Here is a 22,356-nt window from a genome sequence, read left to right as displayed (position 1 = left end):
GGTAGGGATGAAGTTACATATAATAAATTAAAAAATAATAAGAAGATTTATTATTCCATTGCCACGTAATTTGTCGCCTCTATATCGCTCACTTAATGGCGCTCAGGAGAACAGATCTCTATATAACTATATACTTTCTCTGTCCCACAAAAATAGTCTTCTTTTTTTCCATTTTGATCTATCCCACAAAAATAGTCTCTTTTTATTTTTGGCAAGTCTTTTCTCTCTTATAAGATGAGCCTCATTGTCCATTAACAGTATTTCAATTACTTTTTCTTTCTACATCTCTCTTACTTTAACTATTTGATAAGCCGAGTTTTATGTCTTGATTACTGGTTGGTTTAATGTGCTTAAAACAGATATTACATGCAATTTAGTTGCTAAGTAGGTAGGAAAAAGATCTAAGCTCCGGGTGCGAAGGCAAATCAAGTATAGTAAAAAAGAGCAAAAAAGTGTGGAAGATCAAATATATTTCCTACATGGGCTCAAAAAAATTAAATTGTTGCTCCAAAATACTTTGAAGGCCGATATCATATAAATAGGAACCCAAAGTGCAGCCTTTAGTTCACATTTCATCAAATGAAGAAATACAAACCGGCCAACCAAGTAAAAGAGTAGAAGAAGAAATTACGACGCAAATAATTTTTAAAATTAGGAATATCATAATCCAAAACTGATTAGCTTTTATTTTTTATAAATCAATTGTTGCTTTCTTATTACTCCATAGTAACGGAAGTGATGAAACCCCTTTTTCAATTTATATTTTTAAATTTTATTGATATGAATAGGTGTGATATAAATAAAAGGCACCACTAATCCATAAGGTTGTGCGAAGCCATGAAATTGAAGCAAAGGCATTACATGGGATGATGCTTGACGTGGGAAATGAACATGGAATTTTCAACTTTCTATTACAAGAAGCAAAATCTTAACTTTATTTCTATTACTTCCCATTATAGAACACCAATACTGTAAGGTAACACCAACATATGTTTATGCACGTTTGATCCAACGAAATGCATTGTCTTTTTTTATATATATAAAAAAAAATTTAAAGAGAATAAAGTTTGGAGCAGTAAATCTCGTATGCATATTTATGTATAATCGTGCGCAATAATTTATTTAATTTTATATCTAATTTTTTGTTTAACAATATGCAAATTTGTATGAATCTCAAGACAATTTGAGTTGCGATTATACCCTACTACAATAAATTAGCGCCCCTCTACTTATAATAATATTTTGTTCAATTTTATTCTACTCCCTATTTATCACCTAATATGAGACCATTTGATTTGATTTATTGCAGCATATCAATGTGCGTGATCGGATCGAAGACAAATTAGGCACACTCTGTTGCATTCAATTGGACATCCATCCACCCTAATAAATTTTCATAATCTATAAATAAATCAGAACAAAAGATTAATAAACTAGTATACATTATTATCATAGTTATGATATTCATGTGAGCAAGCAACACAATTATTCTTTCCTTGCCAAATCACTTTCCCAAATAAATTATGCTAGAAAAAAAGCCACATGTGAAGGATCTTTTTTAAATGTGCATCTAATTGCTAGTGTTGCTTGTTTCGTTCAAAGCGTGACAGTGATACCAAAGAGAATAAATTGAAGCAATAAAACAGAGCATCTGCATAAGTTTGTACTTAAATCTTCATTACAATAGATAATTCTAAAACTAATTTGCAAATGCTACAGGAACTTTATGTACTTGCATAATTAGATTCTTTACTGGAGTAGTGAGAAAGGTTTCCCTTGTCATTGTTTGTATTGGAAGGCCATTTCTAAGTTCATTGCTACTACCTCATAACATCACTTCATCTTGCTCCTCAGAACTCTCTCTCTCTCTCTCTCACACACACACACGTTCAAATGTAGGATCAAAACTGAGAAATGGAGTAAACCAAAAGAGAAGCAAAAGATGAGAGATCATATCTTGAGAATGTTCCTCATCATATCTCTCGTTGCGTCATTCAAGGTCCAAGTAATCGATGGAGCACAATCAAACTGCCCGGAGTGTACATGGCAGCACAACAGCAGGAGAATTCTGCACCAACCTCTGTTTCCGGTGGACTCAACACCGCTGCCTCCACCTCCGCCTCCCATGCCAGACATCCCGGATGAAGGCCAGCCGTTCTCAAATGAAGTTCCAGCATTCGATCAGGGCTATCAATCCCCGCCCTTGCCAGACATTGGTACATCAGTGGAGAGTCCATTCGCCAAGGCTCCTCCACCGCCCAACCCAGTCAAGAAACTGGTGATCATAATAGTATCAACACTTGTAACGGTGGGAATGCTGTTAGTTTTGGCATTCTTTCTCTGTAAGAACCGCCGAGAGCACCACAGCAACGAGTCCCAGGAGCTTGTTGGTGAAAATTTACAGAGGATAGACGAAGAATCAAGAGTGCCACCACCTGCATTCCTCTGCCTTGAGACAACAGAGCCATCCACCACCAGCGGTTTGGTAAATGAAGCCAACATTGCCAGTGGCTCACCGTACCACAAGCTCAACTCGGGTAAAAGATTCAATCATTATAGACCCAGTCCCAACCTTCAGCCAATGCCACCATTGACGAAGCCACCACCACCTCCAAGAATGAGCTCTCCACCACCCATGTCATCATCAGATGATGAGGGCCAAGATACCTGTTTTGACGCCCCACGAGAGATGTCTCCAAGTCACGAGTCCCCAAGTTCGCAACACTACAATGTGAGCAACAAAACCAGCCCAGTGAGCCAGGCCATACCAGATAATCCTGCTTCTAAACCTCTACCTCATTCCAAGAGGACTCCACCAAAATCTCGATTTTCAGCGTCTTCTCCAGATACAAGGCCTGCGAATGCACCATCAATCAAACCGCCTTCACCACCACAACCAACAACTTCCTTGGGACCGTTACAGTCATGCAAACCACTGCCACTTTCTCCTAGCAGGACCAAATTTTCAGCATCACCTCCATCGCCGGTCATACAACAGTATCGATCAGTTGCCAATTATGAGCAGAAAGCATCAACATTTAAAATTCCACACCCACCACCACCACCACCACCTCCACCTCCCCAGCCATCAGCAATGACAAGAAAACATGCGGCGGCGAAGACATATACTTCTTCACCTATTTTCAAGCAAACAAGAAGGTCAAGCTCTAAAAGTCCTAGCCCGAAAGCAAGTCCATTGTCAGAGAAGACAAGGTATGTCAAAGAAGTTAACAAAGGTGTCTGTTCACCAGAAAAGTTTGATGCTGAGAGCAAGGAATCAAGAACCAAGATGAAGCAATTGCATTGGGACAAAGTACGGGCCACTACAGACAGAGACACTGTTTGGGACCATTTAAAGTCAACCTCATTTCAGTAAGTAAACTAAAACCTTTCCTATAGGAACTAAGAGTGGTTCTATGATATTTCTTTTGTGTGCCCACAGGTTGAACGAGGGTGCCATGGAGTCGTTATTTGGGTGTAATTCTGCGACTCCAGTACCAAGACAAGCACCTAGGAAATTTGTCCTCCCATCTTTTGAGCAGGAGAACAGAATACTAGATTCCAAGAAGTCCCAGAATATTGCTATTCTTCTTCGTGCTTTGAATGTGACAAGAGATGAAGTCTCTGAAGCACTGTTAGATGGTATGTACCCTTTCCCCTATTCCAGTTTCTATAGCACAGGAATAAAAACAAGTTAGTAGCTAGCTAGCTGTTAACGTGATGTCAGATACATGTAACTAAGGAAAACATGAATTTGAACTTGGTAAAAGTAGACTATAACCAGAAAAGTACAAAGATGACTAGATATGTAAAGAACATTTTTAAATTCGAAGTCCATTCAGACAGAAGACTTCAAGTTTTTGGTGTCTGCAAAAGAAACTATTACCTCATTAACTGTAGGATTTCTGTCCAAGCGAGTCATTTGTAAAAACTATATGAATCAACAATCAAGGTTTGAGGACCAATCAGGAATAAAACTGTGTGTGATCAATTTCTAGTTAAGATGCAATTGGCAGGGTCCCACAGCCACGAGCTATCAGAGTGAATTTCAATAAAACAATATGCCCACATTTTAAAACCCACATGCTAACTCATTATAAAAAAAAGTTGAAGCATATGATAGTTAGAATAGCAGCATATTGAGATAAGTGAAGATGATAAGCACTTGATGCTGAAAAACTTCATCACTAGGTCCATGACAAGGGATTGGAGTGTTGCTGAGGCACACAGTGTTCTAATTCTACTGCACTGTATTCTGTAATAAATTGTGTTTTATTATAAACTTTCATATGCCTATCATACATATATATTTAGGTTTTATTTATTCAATAAGATCAGAATCATTTTGCTTGTAAAATTCATGAAATGCATATTCTATTTCTATATAAAACCCATAATTATCATATATGACAGAGAAATTTGAGAATATCTTGCCATAAAATGGAAAAACATCTGTTTTGATGCTACAGGAAATCAAGAAGGACTAGGTCCAGAGCTTTTTGAGACTTTAGTGAAGATGGCACCAAGCAAGGAAGAAGAGATAAAACTTAGAGAGTACAATGGTGAGATCTCTAAACTAGGCACAGCGGAGCGATTCCTCAAGGCAATACTTGATATTCCATTTGCCTTTAAAAGAGTGGAGGCACTGCTTTTTAAAGCAAACTTCAATATGGAAGTAAAGTATTTGAGGAAGTCTTTTCAAACCCTAGAGGTACTACCCATTAATCTGTTTAACTAGCTGCTACAACATGAGCTACATATTTGTGCACCTGCTCACCTCAGTTACTTGTCATCCACATAAATGGTCTTATATATGGTTTTTTATGCAAGCAGGAAGCCAGTGAAGAACTGAAGAATAGCCGCCTTTTTCTTAAACTACTTGAAGCTGTTCTACGGACAGGAAATCACATGAACGGTGGTACTAACCGTGGTGATGCAAAAGCCTTCAAATTGGACACTTTGCTGAAACTTGTGGACATAAAAGGAAAAGATGGTAAGACAACCTTACTTCACTTCGTTGTCCAAGAGGTTATCAGATCAGAAGGATCGGGCACCAATACAAGAAGTGAAAGCCAGCTGCAAAAAAGCAATCTAAAATTCAATGAAGAAGATTTCAAAAAGGAAGGATTGCAGGTTGTAGCAGGGTTAAGCAAAGAGCTTGGCAATGTCAAAAATGCAGCAGGGATGGACTCCGATGTTCTGAGCAGCTATGTAGCCAAGCTCGAACAGGGATTTCAGACAGTCAGGCAGGTGCTGCAGTACGAGAGTAACATTGTGGAAGACAAGTTTGTCGACTCGATGAAAGTGTTTCTGGAAGAAGCTGCTGATGAAATTTCCAGGGTCAAGGCTGAAGAGAGAAAAGCTTTGTCCTTGGTGAAAGAGGTAACACAGTATTTTCACGGAGATGATGCGAAAAGAGAAGCTCATCCCTTGAGGATTTTCATGGTCATACGAGATTTTCTCTCGATACTAGATAATGTGTGCAAAGATGTTGGGAGAATGCAAGACAAAGCTACAATGTGTTCAGGAAGATCATTCAGAATATCAGCGGCAGCGCCTTTGCCGGTGCTTAGCAGATACAACATGCAGAATGATAGAAGCTCCGACGATGATAGCATGTAATACTGCATAAGTCAAGAGATAAATCAATATAACCAAGTATAGCAAGAATCAAACAGCCATATATTATACTCACATTGGAATTGGACAGCTCTGAATGCATCAGCTGCAAAGTGGAATACATACTGAAGATCTTTAGTAGCAAACAAAGGAGAGATGTAAACAGCAGGTTTTGGATTCTGAATAAACACATGTTGATTCAACCAAGAGTAGTGAAACAATAGGAAAGAGGCTTGTATTTTTTGGTGCTTAGCTGTAGCCATTGATAATAATATTGTGCTTGTTCTGTTCATACATACCAGGATCATTTCAGTAAATTTCATTTTAATTTTTACAATTACACTCCAATTTCATCCCTACTCTGCCTAACAACATTACAATCTATGATTAATGCACATGTATCATTGCATAAAACAGAGCAATCGCCTAAACTGATTGAAGAGAAATGAATTGCCAAAACTGCAGCATTTATGATTACTTACCCAAATCTACTTATCGACACATTTCACTTAATTTTGGGCAACTTTCACGGACTACATTTCCTAACTGTTGAGAGTTTCGAGGTTTCACCTTCTTTTCTCAATGCCACAACCTTTTTCTCAAATTCCGTCATAGACTCCTCCAAATCATCGCCGGCGGAAGGTGAATCAATCTTTGAGAGAAAGCAACTATTGATGTTTTTCTGAAATTAGTTGAATTAAAATATTAGTATCAGTGAAAATGCCATTTATTTCAATGTAAAATAGATAAAAATTAATTTTAATGAATTTACTAAAACAAAAAATTAGAAATAAATGCAATTAATAATTAATTACTATAAGAGAGTGGTATATCTAATAATGCAAGATGGATCATTGAAGTAAAACTGGTACTAAATATTAAGAGATGTTGTGAATATTAAGGGTAGTTTAGTAGGATTACTTTGTTTTAGAATGTCAATTGGGTCAAGAGATTAATCTAGGGATTAATTAAGTGCAGGCTAATCTATCGAGCTAATTAAATTGCTAACGGTAAAATTAATACTATATGATCAGTATAAAATATTTATTGAATGTAAAGCAATTAATTATAAAAAATTAATAGAATATAAACTTAAACTCAAATATAAATAATTATTAATAGTATAAAAATATAACATAAGATAATAATAATAATAATAATAATAATAATAATTTTGTAAAATTAATTTATAATGCATCATGAACTGGACATTTAATATAAAATTTAAAAGTTAAAATAAAACATGAATACATTCATTAAAAAAGTAAAAGCACATTTTTTAATTAAAATTGTTTCTATATTGAACTTTTCAATTTATTTATATGCTATTATATTAAAATGGAGGAATGATATGATATACATACTTTATGTGAGCACCACTCTCATTTAACACATGTTTAGTGTTGTTTGTTTTGATTTATCTATTTAGTTTGATTCTAATACATTGAAAAATGTTATTACAATTTTTAATTTCACAAAATTTATAAAAATAAAGCTCGATTTGCTGGTTTTCTCTATATTTTCAAATAAATGAATAAAATAATAAATCAAGCTTTGATTTTTATGAATTTTGTGAAATTAAAAATTGTAATAACATTTTTTAATGTATTAGAGTCAAACTAAATAGATAAATCGAAACGACCAATGCTAAACGTGTGTCAAACGAGAGTGATGCTCACATAAGGAGCCCACATAAGGTATGTAGCATATCATTTCTCTATTAAAATGATACTCCCTCCGTCCCATTGAAGATGACCCACTTTCCTTTTAGTTTGTCTCATGTACCAAGATGACTCATTACTTAAAATAGAAACACCTTTATCTCTACTTTATTCCCTCTCTCTTACTTTACTCTCTTCTCTTAACACACAAAATACAATTGCATAAAATCTCGTGCCGCCCAAGGAAGGGGTCATCTTCCTTGGGACGGAGGGAGTACTACAAACTACTCCCTCCGCCCTGAAAATTTGTAACCTATTTTCATTTCTGTCCGTCCCTAAAAATTTGTTACCTTTCATTTTTACCATTTTTGGTAGTGGACCATACATTCCACTAACTCATTCACACTCACATTTTATTATACAACTAATATGTAAAAGTAGGACCCACATGCCACCAACTTTTTCAGCCCCTTTCTACTACATTTCTTCAAACTCGTACCGGATAAAATGGTGATGAATTATTAGGGACAGAAGGAGTAATAGATTTAAATATAAAATGAAAGATTTTTTCATATTTATTTTTATTATAGAAATTTATCATTGAAATGTCAAATCGGTTGTTAAGCAATACGACAAAAATAGATAATAGTACATTAAATTCAACCCACCTTGCCAGCGTATCAAGTTCGAGGTCAACCTTATTTGAATTGTAGGTCGATTGCGTGCAGAATAATCAAATTGTAATTTTTTTTTGGATAAAAAATTTATAACCTGAATCCTCTAAATTTATCAAGCTATTCAACTTTAACTCAGACCTGCATATACATCCCTTGTGTATTAATTTGATTAAATTGGGTAATTACATTAGCCATACTATTTGTACCAAAAAATTTGCCCTTTAATCTATTTTATTTATTCGATAGTCTTCCCATAAAATTTTGAAATAACAGGAGTAACTCAATTTTCTTCCAATAATAAGATTCGAGTGACGCCTTTTGGAAAGTTCATGACTTCATTTTAATGTAGCGTTGGAAAGTTTATAAATCCTCAATATCTTTAGCCCATACTATACAAATACAATTCATTCATTTCCTAACTATATACATAAATTTTCTCCCAAGATTCTCCAAGAATTCTATAAAAGTCAAGAAACATTAAAAATTTTAACAAACACACCCCCAAAAAAATGGATTCCGGAAGCTCACAGCCTCGTGAAGAAGACGACGGCTTCTGCTCTATTTCCGATTCCGACCGCCAATACATCGAAACGCTACTGCAAAGCGAGACCTCCGTTGAATCCGAAGCCGACGCCGATTCTGTCTTGACGGCCGCCTGGTGGCTTGAATCCGAGCGCAAAGACATCATCAAATGGATTCTTCATGTCTGTTTCTCTCATTCTTGATCACTGATTAGTAATTTCTTCTTTTATGATTGAATTGAAAATTTGAAATCTTACTCTGTTGCAGAAAAGGGTTGAATTTGAGTACACGGAGCACACCGCGTATCTATCAGCGCTCTACTTCGACCGTTTTCTTGCACGTTTCGTGGTTAATGTCAGTATACATTAGTACATTATTCTTGTCTTTTTTTTCTTTTTTTTTGCTTATGGATGATTTTTTGAAGGACAGGATGTGGAGCACAGGGTGATGCTTCGGCTTGTGGTGATAGCATGCTTGTCGTTGGCTGCGAAAAAAGAGGAGTTCGAGGCGATGGCTTTAGGGGAGCACGTCGGAGAGAGGAACTACTTATTTGAATTGAATTCGATCAAGAAAGTGGAATTGAAAGTGTTGGAAGCGTTGGAATGGAGGATGCACATGGTCACTCCTTTTATCTTCTTCGACTATTTTGCCGCCTTATTTATTGTGAAACGTAGTGATCATCGAGATTTGATCGGAAAAGCCAACCGTCTCGTTTTATCGATAATGGAAGGTATTTGAGTTACCAACACTTTTTTTTTTTTTTTAAATTTAAATTTTTTTTTGTTGAATGGTGTTTTTTGGTGCAGATATTGATGTGGCAAGGCATCGGCCGTCTGTGGTTGCGGCCGCGGCGGTTATGGCAGCGCATGATAAGTGTATGAGTAGAGAAGCATTGGAGAGCAAGTTTGATGAAGTTCCTTCTTGGGATGATGATGATATGGTGAGTTTATTGCTTTGTACTATATCAAATAGTTGGTAACTTTATTGGTTGATTTATGTGAATTAGATGGTGTTTGTAGCAAAATGCAGTGTCATGCTATAGCAGAATGCAAGGAATTATGGAGTTGGGGACACCAGAATCGGTTGTGTTGGACAATGTGGCATTTGCAGTTGATGATTCAGCAAGCACAAGCAAAGGCACCAAAAGAAGACTTCACTTTGATTGATGAGTATTTAGGTGCTTCATTTTTGTTTTTGTTGTTAGTCAGTTATAATTTCCTTTAATTTTTGGATTGTTGCAATAATTAGTAAATTTGACTCAAGAGGGGTTGCTATAGTGAAATAAAATGTGAAGTGAACAGATAATCAATAGCAAGAATCAAGTAGTTATATACTCACTGCCTTCTCAATTTGAATTTAAGAATTCCCACTTACTAGCTATATATTGATAATAGGGATAGCCGGCGGATTTAGATCATGTCGGAAGAGAAATAGATGAGTGGTAACATTGTGATTTCACAAATAAAGATGTGAAAAATCTCATAAAGACATCAGTTGATATATTCTTCGTCTTCCATAATAATTTTCACAGATTGGCATGACTACAATAAGGTTTAATGCCAATTATAATGAAAAATTAAGTCATCATTGCGATTTAGATCGGCCATTACATTTCATAGAAATTTTATGAACTTTGCTAGTCTCCAAATTAAAATTGATGTTACTCGAGAACATACGCGTAAGAGTTATCTGCCATTTCTAATAAAAACAGTGTTGTTTAATACTACATGTCATTATATATTTCATTCATCTTAAAACACTTAATTATTTATATCAATAAATATAATTATATGATATTAAATATATGTAAGCTCCATTGTACACTACTAGCATTTCAACCACATTTCTCTCTTTTCTCGTACTTTACCAATTATGCAATAAAATTTATGTCGTTCATAGCCGAGGCAATCAAGACATTGTAATAAAATTTATGGAGTATATATTATCGTAGTTTTAAATCAACAATATAATGACTATGGTCTACTTACTATTGCATAATATACTTATCATTTGTGACAGTATCTAAGAAATTAATTATATGACATTTATTGTTGAATTCCGATTCTATTACATATATGACAGATAAATCTTATGTGTATGTTCTCGAGTACCATCAATTTTAATTTGGAGACTAGCAAAGTTCATAAATTTTTTATGAAATGTAATAAATCTATGGCAGATTTAAATCACAATGATGACTTAATTTTTCTTTAAGATTGGGTCATCATCTCAATCTTTGAAAATTTTTATAGAAGATGAAGAATATATCAACCGATGTCGTTTTTTTATATCTTTATTTGTGAAATCACAATCTTACACTCATCTGTTTCTCTTCCCTCCTGACTTTATATCCGACATCGTTTTGAGATTTTTTACATCTTTATTTGTGAAATCACACTTACAATTTTACAGTACTCATCTATTTCTCTTCCCTCGTGACTTAACCTCCATTATTTCGGAAACTCTCTTATTCCGTCAGCCATTACACTAGTTTCCACGCCCATTCACTAATTAAAATTTATTTCCCCTCACATTTTCTGGAAAAAGGACTTCAGCTAATGACATTATTTTTCAGTTAACCTTTTGTTTTTCTTGTGTTAAAAGAAGTTCTTGAATTGTGTGGTTATTAAAAGTCAGATTGCGGCTAAGCTAACTATACTATCACAATGATCTCATTCTGCCCAGCAAATAAAACTATTTTAAAGTAATCTCCAATTTCTGAATAATGTCGTTCATCAATGGCTGATCAATCTCTCTCTCTGAGGAATGATACGACAATTTCTGCAAAATTGCTCAAGCACTGTCATCCGCAATCTGTTTTTTTTTTTAAATATTGGAATCAATATTGTAAGAATAATGAAGAGAGTAAAAGAAAAAGAGAAAAGGGCGGTGAGAAAGATTAGGTGGAATTTATTTTTATTTCTGAAATTAATTAAGTCAAAATGAAGTTATTTTGATTGTCACATAGTATTTTCTAATTTTCCATTATACCAATTTTGTTTTTCCGTTTTTGGGGAAATATTAGAAAAATCAAAGTTTATGTATCCATATTCAAAAAATAAAGTTGAAGGATAAATAAAAAAATATTAAAATTAATGTATTTACAAGCAAATAATTCTTATTTATTTATTAATTTATGTAAATTTCGTTAATCACTATAAAGCATATCGTAAGCTGTTTCACTGGTTTTCTATGGTTCTTTCCTGGGATCGTAATGAAGAGACAAGTTTTCTATGGTTCTTTCTTGGTTTGTGGGTTTGTAATGAAGAGACAAGTTTTCTAATGTTTTTTCTAAGTTCGTAATCAAGAGAGTAGAATGCAAGGGTGTACATATTATAAATAGAGTTTTTGGCATTAATATATGAGAGAATAGCCTTAAAAATCATGAACTTTTTTAAAAAATTGGTATTTTCCACGAACTTTGAATGCGGTGGGAAATATCATGAACTTTGATAGATGTGTGAATTTTCCATAAAATGAATTTTCAGGCTAAATTTAAGTAACATAGCTCACCGAATCTCCTACACATAACCTCCGTAAATAGGATAAATGCAGTGTTTTTAAAATAGCAAAACGTGATCGTTTGAATACTAACTACAATTATAATCATATTCCCCAAAATCAATGAACTTGGATGGATCAAAGTTCATGAAATTTCCCACTGCTTTTAAAGTTTGTGGGAAATACTAATTTTTTGGAAAAATTCATGATTTTTAAGGCTATTCTCCCTTGATATAAATACAAGATTTTTTTTTTGTCGATATCTCTTCTTTCTCTAAGTTCTCATCAACTAGGGTTTGTAGCTTCTATCCTAATACATCATCCAACACAGTATTCCAGAAATTTTTTCTCAAGTTTATGAATTTTACCAAGTAAGTTTGTTCTAGTTAACAATATTTTTGTTCTTTATTAAATTATGAAAAAAGGTCTTCTAAATCTCAAGTCATCTCATTTCACTTATTTTCTGTTGTCTCATTTAACTTGTTGACACGTGGCTTATTTTCTGTTGTTTCAATTAGAATTTATTCTTTTCTCTTGAGTCATCGTTTTGGTAGACTGCTGCAAATTACAGTGTTTACTATGTCACAAAAACCTAGAATTATGTACTATGAAATTGCTAAACTATTGCATAATGAAAATTAGGTTTTCCTAAAAAATTTGGGTGCTGCATTTTATTGATCAACGTTAGCACTTAGCAGGAGCTTTTGGAGCAACTATTGAAAACTTTGCATGATCAACGGAGTCAATATCATAAACTAAAATCAACATTTGATCGGGAGGCGGATAAATGAAGTGCACAACTCTACAATGGATCTTTATCTCCAGCGGCGGCGGATCCATGGACTTTTTGATTTGAAGGTGTGAATTTTATAAATAAATATATAAAATATTAAAAATAAAATAATACTTCTTCCATCCCACAATAAGAGTCAAACTTTGCCTTTTTGGCCGTCCTACAATAAGAGTCACATTATTTTTACCATAAATGATAAATAGGTCTCACATTCCACTAACTTACTTCACTCACATTTTATTATAAAATAAAATATAAAAAAGTGGGTCTCAAATTCCACTGACTTTTCCAACCTACTATTTTTTACATTTCTTAAAATTCGTGTCCACAAAAAAAATTGACTCCTATTGTGGGACGGAGGGAGTATTTTGAAAGTCACGTATATTAAAATACAAAACAACACCTATATTATAGCATAATTAAACTAAAAATTTGTATTAAGCAAAAAAGTACTCCCTCCGTCCGCTATTAGCACTCCCATTAGATTTCGGCCTGAGTTTATGAAATATAAAGAAAAAGTGAGAAAGAAAAGATAATGAAATGTACGAGCCTATGACTCATTTTTATACATTAGTTTTATAGTAATAAAATGTGAGTGGAATGAGTTAGTAGAAAGTGATGTATACCTATCATTTATAGTAAAAATAAATTCGGACTCCTAATAACGAACAAACTAAAATAGAAAACAGGAACTCCTAAGGCGGACGGAGGAAGTACTAACAACAAATATAACCACAAAACAAAACAACAAAATGTAAACTATCTAATATCTGAAATGGAAAATACGACGTCAAGTTGAGTTCCCGAATTCATACTAAAGGATTAAAATATTAATTAAAATAAAATATTCCTTTTGTCTCATAAAAGATGTCACATTTGTAGAATGACACGGAACGAAGAGAGTACTAAGTGTCTAAACTAGAAAAAAAAATGAAAAAATGATTCTCAAATTCATATTAAAGAATTAAAATGTAATGCTAAAATACAACTATATAATAACAAATATATGTCTCGTTAATGAATCTCAATAAAAGGTTAACATTATTTTATTTGCTAGTACGCTTGTTATGAGATGCTCCGCATGCTCCGCTAGCGCCAATAATGATTGGATATTAGTAGTTAGGATTAGGAAGCATAGCTAGTAAAAATATTGCTTCCACTACAAAAAAACACGCTACTTACGAACGGGAAATATACGTGGGTAAAATCAATTTATCCGTTGGAAAACAACATCACCAAGGGATTACCAAGGGATAGTAGCCATGAGTAAAAGCGCCGACGCTAATTTCTTTTAATCCCAATTTCCAATGGCAAATCCCTCGGTAAATCTAGCTCAGGGTTTAGGGAATTTCCAATGTCAGTTGTCCGTTGGTAATTGATGATTGCAGAAATTTTATCAGCACCATTTCCCTTTTCATCATGCCGGTACAATATCATGCTTCTAGCTATATAATTAAATCAATAACCAATAAATAATGACCATCAAAATGAGAATTAGGATAAATAAACCTTAGAATTCTTCGTTAAAACGTAACCAATATTGTACGAATAAAAAAGAAACATAGAGTATGAAGTTTAGAAGTTAGTGTGTGAGACACCAATTCTAAGTATATAGTAGCAGCAGCGTCATCATCATCAACAAAAGGAGTTTGACTTGATTGTTGGGGTTCCTTAAGTTAGTTTGTGAGGCATCAATTTTAACTAGCATCATCATCATCATCATCATCATCATCATCATCATCATCATCATCATCAGTGTGACTTGATTGTTGGGGTTCCTTAGACATGAACCGCTTCATCATCTCTTTCAGTTCCAGCCCATGCTTAAGAAATTCTTATTGCATTTTAGCCATCACTTCTTGTTGCATTTGATCTCGCATCTGGTTTACAATGGAAGGATCCAAGCCAACTGAGGGGTTTTGTGTCGAGTTGTTACATATGAGGCGTTTTGCAAAGTTCCGTGCCCCTATCATCCTCTTTTTCTTGTCTAGCTTGCCTCCAAGAACATCATCTATGAAAATCTTGCTCAAATTTGGATTATCACCCTTTGTTGCAGCAATAGCTTTCACATTCGCCTAAATAATAGTAACTAATTTATACATGTAAAATTAGCATTTGAGGAATATCAAACTTACACTTGATATTAGTTTAAGAACAAAACTATATGCGTAAATCTCATGACCTGAACAACGGCCCTTCGCAAATAATCAGATGTTCAAACTAACACAACGTCAACCATAAGAGGAGTATTCGCACCATGTAAATGTTCTAAGGCAACTCAGATATGAGCTGCTACAGCCAAAAATTCTCTTGGACCACACATACAACAATTCATGATCTTTGCATGAGTCCATCACTAATCCCATAAAAAATTGCAACTTTATTTTATCCTTTCCTTTGATCTTCACAAATAAGAAAATCACAAAACAAAAGAGGCAAATAGCAGAGTGCCGTGAAGCTCAATTTCACATTATCCATAAAATCAGGCAGCAAAACAAAACCGATGATCAAATACGAAATGCGGGATTTGCAATAAAATGATTGGATCCTTCATTCATACAATAAGCAATAAAAAAATCATACCTTATCTAGAAAATCAGGCAGGAATCCGGTAAGCAGTCAGTGGTCAAAGAAATACTAAGTAGGATTTATCGGATCCTTGGTTCATCAATAAGATTCAATATCAGCAAACCTGAGGTAAACCAGAACAACAGAAAATCATCAATGTCAGTTAATTCCTCAGCATTGAAAGAAGAAGAAAAGGATTGGAAATTAGAGGTAAACCAAGGTCTAATGAGAGGAATACACATAAATGAAAACAGAAGGTATGCTCATCCTCTCACTTTCCTTTCTCTCTCTCAAAGGTCCTTCTCTTCCTTTCTTTTTCCTTGATTATTCCACTGCTTTTAAACAAAATTCAGAAGAAATAGAATTTCTTTGCTTTGTTGTGATGAGAAGAAATGGAAGTAGATTAGTGGCATGGCTATTCTACCTTATTATATATAATGGTGTTATAAGTTAAAAACATGTCAAAAGACAAACGCAGCTAGAAATAAGAAAGAAGCAGCGTGAAATATTCTGATTATTGTTAATTTAACTACAAGAGTTATACTATTACTTCGTATGAGTATCATAAATCTCTCTTTCAAGGGAAATGGAATGTCATCTCAAATATTAGTTAACAATTGCCGGAACGTAATAAAAGTCAATATTTTGCATAGTGTTCCTCACCGTGGAAGTTGCATAAGTAGGCCCAGAGCCTTCTATCAGAATTAAGCCTTGTTCTGAAGCCTGGTCCATTGCCTATGGAGCATAAGCAAGTAGCAGATGAGCACAAAGTAAAATGGTACTACATCCGTTCTTCAAACACAGTCCATTTCTTTTTTACACAGGTTTTAATAAATGTTAGACAAGTGCATAGGTGTTATGTAAGGGCTTGGTTATATGTAAATAAGTTTATATGGTAAGGAGAAAATACACCGAAACTGGAATGGGCAATGTTTTGGGGCACAAACTAAAATTGCAAAATGGGCAGTGGTTTTGAGGGACTGAGGGAGGTTTATTTTCCAAAAAAGAAAAAGCCCAAGTCCAGCCTAAGTGAATCCACTCGAGCAATTTTGATAAGCCTCATGCTAGATTTATCAGCAATTTAGGATGCAACTGCAAACTAGAAAAAATTGAATTAAGGATTCATCCAATGTTGAAATACTGAAGTGGAAGAAGCATAGACTACAGGGGTAAAAAGAAAAGGTTATGAGAAGAGTTAGTAGCAAAACCATGTGATTTATGCGATACAGAAATTAACATTAATGTAACAAGCCAACTTAGGGCAATTGATGATTACAAATGTGTATTGTGACAGTGTAATATATCTTGCTTTTGACATGTAACTTATAACACCAAAATCAAAAGAAATCATAGAATGAACCATCTATATTTGATAAAACAGCTGACATTTTCTCCTCATTCATTCTTCGTTGCATCAAAGAGTTCAAATAAAAGCAAGCAAAAGCAAGAATGTCTGCCAACATAATTAAAGTTAATGATTAGCAGCAGTACAAATCAAAGTATCAACCGCAGAGACATATAGCAGATGAGAGTCACATCAATGTGAAATGATTTCCATAGCCTTGATAGATTCTACTAGTTTGAGAGTTTTTCATAAATTAATGCAATGAAAAAAGGGCAATTCTGCCGAATATGCATTCTACTTCAGGCGATGAGAAATGTTTGTGAACACCACAACCTTCTAATGCAATGTATACTAGTAGTTCATAGTTTAACCCAAAATCAACTCTAATTCTGAACTAAAAATCAAATGCATCAAACTATATGGTAATTGCATAGTTGAATATAGAGAATGAGAAAATGCACACCAACACTCATGGACGAAAATTGTCAGAAAAATGTGGAGAATTCCTAAAGCAAATGGCAGAAAAAAAGAGAGAAATCACCGCTATATAATCAGTGTGGGAAAAAACGACAGCTCTCTCTCCTTCCTCGCAGTTAAAATGCACAAGCTTCAGAGCAATTTTCACAGATTGGAGATATAGAACCGAACAATTTTCACTGATGGGAGATATCAATTTTCTCGAGAACCGAGCAATATTTGATTTCACGTACGGTAGAAACGGTACAAACAGAGCTAGGGTTAAAGTAAAAAAGCGGAATAGTGCATTTTAATTTTCCCACGAATATTGGCTCTTGGAAATTAATTCATAAATTAATGATTAAAAATGGAATATAGCATTTTAATTTTCCTACGGATTAATTCATAAATTAATGATTATTAAAATATGACAGTTTTAAGTTTTCCGACGGCATTAGTCACTCGGTAATGATTTATAAAATAATTATTTTAAAAAAATATTAGCTTTACCCACGAAAATTATCAGTTGGTAAAATAAACAGACAAAGTCCGTGACAAAGACGTTGGAAATAACGCCGCGAAAGTTATCAATGGCAAATCCCTTGGTAATCCATCAGTAAATTCCGATGGATATTTTGTTGACAGAAAATCCCTTGGTAATTAACGTTTTTTTTAGTGTTCAACAAAGTCTATTGATTAATTTATCTCATTTTCTTTTTGTTATTTTTTAATTATTGTATTATACTTTATTTTACGATATATAGATGGTTTTTAGTGTTAATTTATTATCATTATTAAATATTTTTTTATGGCACTTCCAAACATCTACCATAAAAATAAAAGAGGAGAGGAGAAGAATAAAAAAAGATACTGGCAACGAGAATACTCACATGATTCATCTAATCTCTTGTTCTATTTATAGTTGGTGGATGAACTCATTATATTTTCTAAATATAGGGTCTTGTTAGGTTGAGATTATTTAGCTAAATTGAGAAATGAGATGCAATATGGGCCACTAATCCACAAGCTAAACAAAATGTCAACAAATACAACATTATGTCAACAAGGGGGTAAAATTGTAATTTCATAAATAGAAAAAGCATGAAACATCCAAACTGATTTCAAACTCTAAAATCTCTCGTCAAAAATCTCTCTCGCTGATCTTCATCCACTTCGAATCCTTTAAAATCTGCAACAACTCGGTGATTTTCAAAATTCAAACCAAAAACATTGAAAATCTCGCTGATCTAAATGACGAACGAAGAGGAAAATCGGAAAGAATCGATTGAAAAATCGATTGAAGCTGAGGAACAGCAGTCAAAATCGGCGACGCATGAAGCTACTTCTTCAGGTTAAGAAATTGATTCATATTTTAAGTATATTGCTTTGATTTTGGTGTTTTAATAAACATCTCGATTTCGTTTTTTATGAATTCGATACTTGCTGAATTTTTTTGTTGATTTGCGATTGTAGAATCGGAAAAAATGCCAACGAAAATTGCTGCTGTAAAAAAAGGAAGAGAAGAATCTTCATCTTCCAGTTAAGGATTTGTTTAAATTTTTAAGATTATTGACATTTTATATACTAGCTATTGACATAGCTATAATAATATACTGTTCACAGTAATGAAAGTAGTGTATGCTTGTTTGAATAGGTATTGACATAATAATATTGACATATTGTATGCTTGTTATAGTGGTTGTAGAAAACTTACAAATGTATGGCTGTAGTAGTATGTCAACAACTATTGACATAGGGTATGCTTGTTTCAATGGCTGTTAGGATGGCTGTTAGTAGTATGTCAACAACTATTGACATACAACTATTGACATAGGGTATGCTTGTTTCAATGGCTGTTAGTATGGTCAACAACTATTGTTAGTAGTATGTCAACAACTATTGACATAGGGTATGCTTGTTTCAATGGCTGTTAGGATGGCTGTTAGTAGTATGTCAACAACTATTGACATAGGGTATGCTTGTTTCAATGGCTGTTAGGATGGCTGTAGAAAACATATGTATGGTTGTAGTAGTATGTCAATAGCTATTGACATATTCTAAGCTTGTTTAAATAATAGTTGACATAGTCATATTTATATAAACAGAGTATAATTGCCATAAACTTTATAAGATAATCAACAGGTTATGTCAACTTTAATTGTTGACATAATAGTAATAATATAATTGTTCTAACTATATATGGAAAATACCTTTTAATGATAGAGCATACTTAATGCCTGAAATTCTGTTAATTGTGATTGGTATATCTAATGAAATAATTTTAGTAATATACACACACTTGATGTCAACAGAGTACACTTGTTATTGTCATGATACTTTGTATAATTGATATAGATTTATTATGTTTGATTTTAAAACAGAAAACAGAAGAACATCCAAGCGAAAAAGGAGTACCTCAGTATCTCAGAAAGAGTTAATTATTGTTAAGAAAAAGCAAAAGAAAAGTGTAGAAGATGGAAAACAGATTGTTATTGCTGAAAATCTATCTCAAAGGCTTCTAGTGAAAAGGAAGCCAATGTATTTTGTTGATGCAATAAGCAGACTGAATGAGGAACAGATTAATTCTGTGAAGGAGTTGGGTTTCGAGAGTGTCCTACATTTCAAGATTAATTACATTCCTAGCAGATTAGCATTAGTATTATTAAAAAATTTTGAAGAGAATAAGTGCAAGATAAATCTTAACAATGGTAAACAAATTCATATCACTGAAGAGGATGTGGAGCTTGTATATGGATTCCCAAGAGGTGACATTACTTATTCTAGAGATAAGTGTAAAAGTAATGCAGCTTTCATGAGGAAGATAGCAAAGAAATGTGGTACGAAAAAAGAAAGTGTGAACCATAACGATGTTTTAAAAGTTATGTTGAATGATCTTCAAGGAGGAAGGCAGTTTAAGACAATGTTTTTGTTATTGCTAGAATCAACATTGATTGAGCAATCAACATGTGGAATGGTAAAATCTAAGATCGGAGAGATAATTGATGATCTGGATAACGTGAGAAATGTAAATTGGTGTTCGTATGTAATATCTGTTCTCAAATTTGCAAAACAAAATTGGTCAATCACAGAGAAGAATGCATTTGCTGGACCTCTTCCCTTCCTTATGGTATGTTTTACATTTTGCATTGTTGATTATTAACATAATTACATTATGTTGTGTGTGTTGTTGATATAGCTCGTACTATAATTAACATAAGTTGTATTAGTTATTTTAAGTGGCTTTTGTATTTAGTTGACACGACACAATAGTAATTGACATGCATTTTTTAACATATGCAGCTCTGCTACTTAGACAGAGTTATACAAGACAAGCGTCCTGTTCCTCGGACATTTCCATTAATGAAAGGATGGAATAGTGAGCATCTTCAGGCTAGAGAAGATAGAGAGATTAGTGCAGGAGTTTTTGGTTTAGGAAATGTAAAGAAGAGATACATTCGAAATGAAGAGCAGCAGCAAGAGAATGAAGAACAAAGAGTTGATGTAGATGACAGTGGAGTGGGGTCTTCTTCTCAGAACATACTCCCATCAGATATGGTGAAAAATGTTTTAAAATACATCAATCAGATAAATGATGGAAGGACCAATCTTGTTAGAGTCCTCAAAGAAGCTTCTTCACAGATCAAGAATAATGATTTATTTGGATTTGTTTGTGACATTGCTAGAAGCGCAATTGGAAGCCAGAAATCTCCGGTTGTATCTGAGAGAGACACTTTTCTGCATTTGTCCCAGTCATTTCATATAGACGACAATGTTGCTGTTGATAACTGGAAAGCGATATTTGACTCAATACGGAATGCTGAAAAAGAAAACGAAACACTTGAAGATTTGAATGAATTTCCAACTTTCAGATTGGGAGATTTCTTCGATAAAGTAAGCACATAATCAACCTATATTTAAATTAATACATAATTTTATAGATACATTGTTGAAATAATTTTTGAACAGGCTGTAGAAGAAAGAAATAGAGAAAATTTACCTACATCACCAGTTGATAATCCTGAAGAGGTCAGACAAACTGTTGAAGGAGATGAACAAAGCAAGGAGAACATGATGTGTGATGGTGATAATGAATCAAACTCTCCTATCTTGACAGCCGTATTAGGATCTCCACACACAGCATACCCATCTCTCCAACAACAAGAAGCCAATACTTCAGAGCATTTCAACAAGCAAGCATCAGTTTTAGCATCTGAGAACAGAGGAAGTGAGATGGAAATTCAAGTACAAGTTCAAGCTGATAGGTCATCACCAAATACTGAATATGGTGGACATGTCAATACTCAAGAATCAATTATGGAATCTGAGAACAGTGGAACTAAGTTGGAAATGCAAGAAGAAGTTGAAGCTGATAGGGCATCACCAACAACTAAATCTCCTGGACAAGTCAATAATCAATCATCACTTATAGAATTTGAAAACAGGAGTAGTGAGTTGGAAATTCAAGCAGAAGATGAAGCTGATAGGACATCACCAACAAATGAATCTCCTGCACATGTCAATATTGAAGCATCAATTATAGGATTTGAGAATAGGAAAAGTGAGTTTGAAATTCAAGCAGAAGATGAAGCTGATATAGACTTAAGAACACAAAATGCCTTGCATCTATTATCAAAAGCATGTATTGACTTGCTCACCATTTGAAATACGAGCTGTACATATGAAAACAACCCCGAACCCAGACGAAAGAGATATGTACTACTACATAGTAGAAACTGAAGGAACAAAAGAGTATGCATAATTTAATTCTTTGAATAATCTCTACAATCCTTTTATATTTACATACAGTTGACATAATTTATGAATGATATTTAAATGTTCTCTGCACGCTTTCATTTCAGTGATTTATGTGTCTACACTAATGGCTTTGTTTGGGAAAGCAAAGGAGTGTTTTCATCTCTGAAACCCCATTCAGAAATCAGTACAGGTGTAATTGATGTATGGGCAGCACACCTGAACTACAAGGAAAGAGAAAGGGCAAAATCATCACCTCCGCGCCTGTTTCTGACAACATCCCCATGCGTGAGTAATCTAAATTTCTATGTCAACTATTTGGATGACAAATTTCACTAACAAAAAAATGTTAAATGCAGTATTTGAATATAACAAATCGGCAGCCTCATTGGGATCCATTACAATCCCAGAATAACTTTGTGTCGCGAATTGAACAGGAGATTAGAACAATAGAAGATTTCG

General features: G+C 34.0%; 2 protein-coding genes across 2 annotated transcripts; both read left to right on the top strand.

The window, feature by feature from the left end:
• The first annotated feature begins 1,699 nt into the window (after window positions 1-1,699).
• LOC125211857 (formin-like protein 6) lies at window positions 1,700-5,911 on the top strand. Its single transcript, XM_048111800.1, has 4 exons — window positions 1,700-3,372; window positions 3,443-3,642; window positions 4,470-4,711; window positions 4,834-5,911. Exons 1-4 carry the CDS (start codon window positions 1,943-1,945, stop codon window positions 5,620-5,622), a joined length of 2,661 nt encoding a protein of 886 aa, XP_047967757.1. The 5' UTR covers window positions 1,700-1,942; the 3' UTR covers window positions 5,623-5,911.
• A 2,555-nt stretch (window positions 5,912-8,466) lies between these two features.
• On the top strand, window positions 8,467-9,729 carry LOC125209361 (cyclin-D5-1-like). Its single transcript, XM_048108961.1, has 5 exons — window positions 8,467-8,661; window positions 8,747-8,833; window positions 8,909-9,209; window positions 9,286-9,419; window positions 9,499-9,729. Exons 1-5 carry the CDS (start codon window positions 8,467-8,469, stop codon window positions 9,643-9,645), a joined length of 864 nt encoding a protein of 287 aa, XP_047964918.1. The 3' UTR covers window positions 9,646-9,729.
• Window positions 9,730-22,356: the final 12,627 nt, after the last annotated feature.

This window comes from Salvia hispanica, chromosome 3, assembly GCF_023119035.1.
Source record: "Salvia hispanica cultivar TCC Black 2014 chromosome 3, UniMelb_Shisp_WGS_1.0, whole genome shotgun sequence".
In the NCBI taxonomy this organism is placed as follows: Eukaryota; Viridiplantae; Streptophyta; class Magnoliopsida; order Lamiales; family Lamiaceae; genus Salvia; species Salvia hispanica.
This window is presented reverse-complemented; position numbering and strand designations above follow the sequence as displayed.